We start from the raw sequence: 6,000 nt of genomic DNA on the forward strand, positions 1-6,000 counted from the left end.
GTGCTTGCCGCACAGTGGGCCCACGGGCCATGTCTGCAGTGGGACAGCAGGCGGGAATGGGATATATGCTGAGCGTTGGGTTGGGCAAGCCCAACGGGCTGTTTGAACAGACGGAGGGGTCCTGTCCTAGTCTTGGCTGAGGAAAGACTGCTGATTGAGACATAAAACCGGAGCAGGAGCCAAAGTGGGGAAGGACAGGAATGGAGGGTTACCACGAACAGCAATAGCAGAGGCCGGAGGCAAGAGGTGTTGATTGAAGGAATTGAAAAATGGTGAAGGAATTGAAAAGAATGTCTGTGGCTGGAGCTTAGAGTCTAAGGATAAATGGGGGCGCAGGCAGGCCCCAGATCCTTCGTGGGTCGGGTGGTGCTGGCTGCGTTGTCTGGGGCAGTCCTGCTTCTGCCCGTTGTCCTGGCCTAATTCCTCACAGCACCTCCCTTCACTCTCCCCATTAGGAGGATGGAGCATGTAGCTATGGGGAGCCATGGGAGGGTTTCTGGACGAGAGAGATACACTCTAAACAGGCTGCTGTGGCAGCAGCGTGGGGCACAGATTGGGACGCCAAGAGGAGAAGACCCGTTCCGTGGCTGTGGGGTTGTCCTAGTGAGAGGAGAAGGCAGCTGTATGGCCTCAGGGTCTCGGAGGGAGGTTTGGGCAGGTCCTCCCCTCTGGCCTTGGAAGCAGAGGTTGGGTGTGAGGTTGAGAGCATGGATGCAGATGGCTGTGTTGTCAGTGCCTGAAGACATGGGGGATCCTCTTGTAATTTATCTTTTAACAGGTCAAATATTTACAAGGCGGAGGTACAAAGGGATGGGGGGGGTGTGTGTGTGTGTGCGCGCGCGCGCGTGTGTGCATGCATATGCACACATATACACATACACACGTACACATATATGAATAATGTAAAAAGTTACCCTCCTGTCGTTGACCCCTGAACACTCAGATCCAGCCTGGGAGATTCTGTAGCATCTCAGAGTTCACCTGCCTGGACCAGCGAGGCCCTGAAGGAGGCAGGAGGCAGGCCTCTGAATGCGTGAGACCCACACCTGCAGCCCCAGAGCCGCCGCAGTACCTCTCTTGCCTGCATCCAGGTGCAGCAGCCCCAGGGCTTCCCCCTGCTGTACCGCCGGCCTCTGTAACTCTGCCTCACACGGTTCCCTGGGAATGGGTACGGTACCACCATCTCCCATGGTGCTCCTTGCTCTTCGTAGCCACTCTCTCCTTGATGGTCACAGTGACTCTGGGAGGAGGCAAGGCCGCCCCATTCCACTGGGGAGGACTGTGAGACTCAGAGGGGTTAAAGTTTGCTCAAAGCCACACAGTGGCTGAGTCAGGGCCAGTACCCAGGGCTTCCTCTGCTGCCCAGCACTCTGTTCAGGTTGCCCAGGCTCAGAGATTGGGTATCTGGTTCACAGCAGCATAGCTGGCAAGTGGCAGAGTCAGGATTTTAATTCAGACAGGTCTTTTGGGCTCAGAAGACCCCACCAGGCTTTTTTTTTTGTTTCCTTACAGAAATAGTTGAGAAGTGGAACTCTATCTGAACTGCATTAGGGTGACTTTTCAAAATAATACAGTCAGAAAATCTTAATGCTTAAAGTCCCCTGGGCCAACCGTTATATTTGCTTGGGGGAAACTAAGGGCCAGAGAAGGGGAGTGACTTGGCCAAGGGCACACAGCCAGGACACCCAGCCCTTCACCCTGTGTTTTTTATACTGCCTTTTGCTGACCGGAGTGGAGGAGACAAAACCTTCACTTGGCATTAATTCTATTCTCAAACAACAAATGGTTTCATTTTCTCTAGGGCAATAAATATCTACCAGAGGCAAAACGATAAACAAAAATGCCATCAGGGTCATTCACTTCATAATTAAGGTGCGAAGATCCTAGCCCACGTTCCTGAATTAATTAGGAAAACAGATCAGGTAATTGCTGTTCTAAAACCACAAACCACTTCTACAATCATGGTTAAATAAAGATTCCTCTGAACTCAAATTATACTGGCACAATAAATAAATATGTAGCACCCACCTGTAAAACAGAAGGGACTAAAATGAAAAAAGCAGTTAGTCACTGTCCGACAGCCAGACTGTCAGAGTTCAGGATAGCCTACGATGTACTCATACGTTTTCAAACCAGCAGAGTGTCATGCCGTTCCTATGATAAATGCACAAGGGAACCAAGTTGCCACATACCCACTCGGTCCTTTTGTGTAATACAGACGTTCACACGTAAGATGAGTTTGACGTGAGACTTTTCAAGGACGTGGATCTGTGTGCAGGGCTGCAGGATGCTGCATGTCGGACCCTGCCCCTTGAGGGGCCTGATCTAACTTCCACTCCCTGTACAACCCAACTCCTTCCCTCCCCTCCCCACCGCTCTCCAGAACAGCACCCTCCCCTTCCTTGGACCCTTCCCCAGGCTCACAGGCAACTCTCTTCCTGGCCTCCCAGTCTGCAAATGCAGGCAGTCTCCAAGACCTGCCAAGTTTTCTTGGAAACGGCCTTCTCCTCTGCTTCTCATCCTCCTTCTCTTCTTCATATTCTCTTGCTCATGGCTTTAAGTAAAAATTCCTTAAGCCTCGCTAACCCTTCAGTTTACAGAGTGCTTTTCCCATGTGAAGTCATTTAATCCCCCTGATCATCATCTTTTCACAGATGAGATAACTGAGGCTCAGGAGCTAAGAAACTTGCACTAGACTCTGATTCCAAGCCCCGCCAGCTTTTCTCGGTCTGGCTCTAAACCCACCTCCCCAGCTTTGTACCCCACTGTGTCCTAAAGTGACCTATATTCACAATGGAGGATTTTTCTCTCCTCAAAACATCTTAAGCTTTCCCATGGCTGTGTCCTTGTTGGCTCAGGGCTCCCTTCTCGAAATCCACATCCCTCCCTCCATGGACTTTCTCTACTCAACTAGAGTCAACCCATTTTTCAAACCCAAGGTCAGACCCAGACATTTAGCACGCTCTCTGGAGGTCTTCTAGACCCTGGATGGCTGATGGGCACATGAGCAGCTTTGCCCTGCCTCTCCCCTTAGAGAGGAATTGCACACAATCCACAGGGGCTCCTGGGCTCTGGATTCCCCAGAGCCTTCACTGTAGACAGCAGGTCCTCAACAGATACTCGTGGGTGGATAGGTTGAACAGAAACTCCTGAAGGCAGAGGCTCAGAGGCTTTGAAGTTGGAGCTAAAACCTTGGCTGGGGGGAAACCAGATGGTCAGAGATGTTCCCAAGGTCACTGGCTTGTGGACCCAGTGAGCAGGTGGCCGAGATTAGCACCTGACTGCCTGGGACTCACAGTTCCACGCAGGGTCTCACCGACCCTGAGAGATGCACTTCCCTTGGAATTCTGACAATAGTGAACCGGGCTGGCCTCCTGTTGCGCCTCGTCCTGTTAAGCCTAAAACCACCATCACTGGCTTTTAATATTTTCCCCCTGAGCATTTTTTCCTTTTTTGAGTCTGTTCTCCCTCAGCGTCTAGTCACGAGGACCACACATCTCAGCAGTTCTGAGTTCCCCAGGCGCTCATGCTGCCACCTCAGAGATGAGCACAAGGAACAACTCAGTCAGACTGGCTGGTGTGGGGAAGACAGCAGCCCCGAGGCGTGTGTGGGCCCCCCACTCAGGGCCCAGGAGACCCTGGAGGGAGGCTGCTCAGCCATGCCCGCAGGCGGAGCTCTGAGGCCCCAGGTGGTGCCCATTGGAACCACGACTCATTCTCTGTCTGCCCAGCCTGGCATGCAGGCTGCCCAGCCTCGCTCCATGGATGTCTTGGACTAGACAGTTCTCATTGTGGGGCGTCCTGTGCACTGAAGGATGTTTAGCAGCATCCCTGACCCCCACCCGCTAGATGCCAGGAACACCCACCCTCCTCAGTTACGACAACCAAAAACATATCCAGACATTGCCAAAGGTCTCCTGGGGGAGGAAACTGCTCCTCATTTGAGAACCACTGGTCTAAACCATTGCTGGCCCTTGAGTAAATTCCAACCCTCAAACTGACAAACTCAGACAGAGTCCAAGAAAAATCATTCAGGTACTTCTATATTCTACTGTTTTGATCCCCTGAGCCTTAAATTGGTATGCCCTTCACCTGTCCACATCATGAACATGTAAACCCCCCACTTTGCCCCAAATCAAATCTACATCCCCTCCTTTCCCTGGAGTCTCTCCAACTGAGCTGGAAGTTTTCTGGGAATCTCATTTGAGGTCTATATGAAACCAAATTTTGGATCCAGAAGGATGACTGTTGATTGCCTCCCAATGGGCAAATCTTCTAGATAACAGGGAATAAGGAAGAGGTGGTTTGAATAATTATAGACTAATAACCGGGGAGCTCATGTTTTGGGAAGAATTATAGGACCACTGGGCTTGCGGATCCCACAGGCCAGTACATCCCCAACACATATTTATCATACATAAAGCACTTTGCCATTGCACTGCCATTGTGGGCCAACTCGAACCCCTCCGTGGACCCTCTTGCTCTGGATCTACTTGGCCTCCATTCTTCTCCCACTCTTTGTTTCTTGTGCAAAAGCCCTGAGGCAGGAGGGTGTTTGGCATATTTGCACAAGAGCAAGGAAGCCACTGTGGCTGGAGTGGATTGCGTGGGGGGACAGAGATGGGACATAAGCCAGGCTGGCCCCAGGATATAACGTGGGTTCATCCCACTAGTGACATGGGCCAGTGTCACAGGTGTGATGGGCACAGCCTGAAGAAAGTCAGTTACCCCAGGGGGGATCAATCGCAGATTCTGTGCTTCCTCCAGTGGGAATCTGGTAGACAGAAAACAGGCAAATGCCAGCCTGGAGTGCCCTGTGCCTACCCAGAGGGAGAGCTTCTCCCCAAAGCTGGTCCCCAGTGAGGGACTAAAGCCATGTTTCTGTTTTCGCACACAGGAATCTGAGCGGCTGGAACTCATGAATGCAGAGCTAAAGACCCAAATTGAGGAACTCAAGCAGGAGCGACAGCAGCTCATCCTAATGCTGAACCGGCATCGCCCTACCTGTATCGTTCGGACCGACAGCGTCAAGACGCCCGAGTCAGAAGGCAACCCGCTGCTCGAGCAGCTAGAGAAGAAGTGACCATGGGCTGGGAAGAGGAGGAAGAGGAGGAAGAGGAGGAGGAGGAGGAGATGGCCAGAGGGAGAAGGAAGAGGGCACCAGAGGGCCCTTCCTTGGTGCATGAAAAACTTTACAACAAGGCTCAGCACAGCCAGTAATTGGCCGGGCTTTTTTGTGAAATTCAGATCAGCCACACAAGGGGAAGAGCAGGCTGACGAAATCCAGAAGGACCAAGCGCTGAGACCAAAGTAGACTCGAGGGTGGGGCTGTCCTGCTGGGGCCCAGCTCAGAAGAGGCAGGACAGAGGCACCCCGGCCGGCCGGAGAGACGCCCAACCAGGCAGCCTCGGGCACTCCTCCGGCCTCTCTGCCAGGGCACCTACCCCAGGGACCTCCGAGCAGCCAGGAAAGTCCATGAGTTGCAACCAAAATGTGGCTGAGGATGGAACCGAGTGACACTGCCATCTGCCTGCCCTAGCCCTGATCCTTGACCCTGATGCGGGGCTGGAGAGGGCTGTGATGCGGGGCCCCATGTGGCCCTGCCCGGGAGCCACAGCTGGGCACACCCTCGCTGGCCCTGCCGGAGTTTGCTGTGGGCACGAGGCGCGGGCGCCCTTCCAAAGCACATACTCACTGAATGTTTACAGACTGGCTGTCCTGGCAGGACTTTCAACTGCACATGTTTTTTATACTTTCTTTCCTTTTTTTCTTTTTTTAATATTTTTTACAAAAAAAAGATTTTATACAAGCAATATATATATGGATTTCTATAATCACTCGATGTGATACAGTATAAATATGCTATGGTTTGTTTGCTACGAACAGATATCCAGCAGTTATGGCCGTTGTGTGTAACTCCTAAGTACTGTAGTCTCTGGGCGTTGGTGGGTGGCTGGGGCGGGGGTGGGGTGCATTTCCATCCTGGTAAACCCTTCATAG

At 52.2% G+C, this 6,000-nt stretch overlaps 1 protein-coding gene across 1 annotated transcript in view; it reads left to right on the forward strand.

Moving 5' to 3' along the window:
* JDP2 (Jun dimerization protein 2) overlaps positions 1 to 5,797 on the forward strand; it is a 37,596-nt gene extending 31,799 nt beyond the window's left edge. The window contains exon 4 of the mRNA XM_032482398.1: positions 4,898 to 5,797. Within this exon, the coding sequence (XP_032338289.1) occupies positions 4,898 to 5,083 (186 nt within the window). The 3' untranslated portion in view covers positions 5,084 to 5,797. The remainder of the gene's footprint in view (positions 1 to 4,897) is intronic.
* Positions 5,798 to 6,000: the final 203 nt, after the last annotated feature.

The sequence above is a fragment of the Camelus ferus genome, chromosome 6 (genome assembly GCF_009834535.1).
Source record: "Camelus ferus isolate YT-003-E chromosome 6, BCGSAC_Cfer_1.0, whole genome shotgun sequence".
NCBI lineage: Eukaryota > Metazoa > Chordata > Mammalia > Artiodactyla > Camelidae > Camelus > Camelus ferus.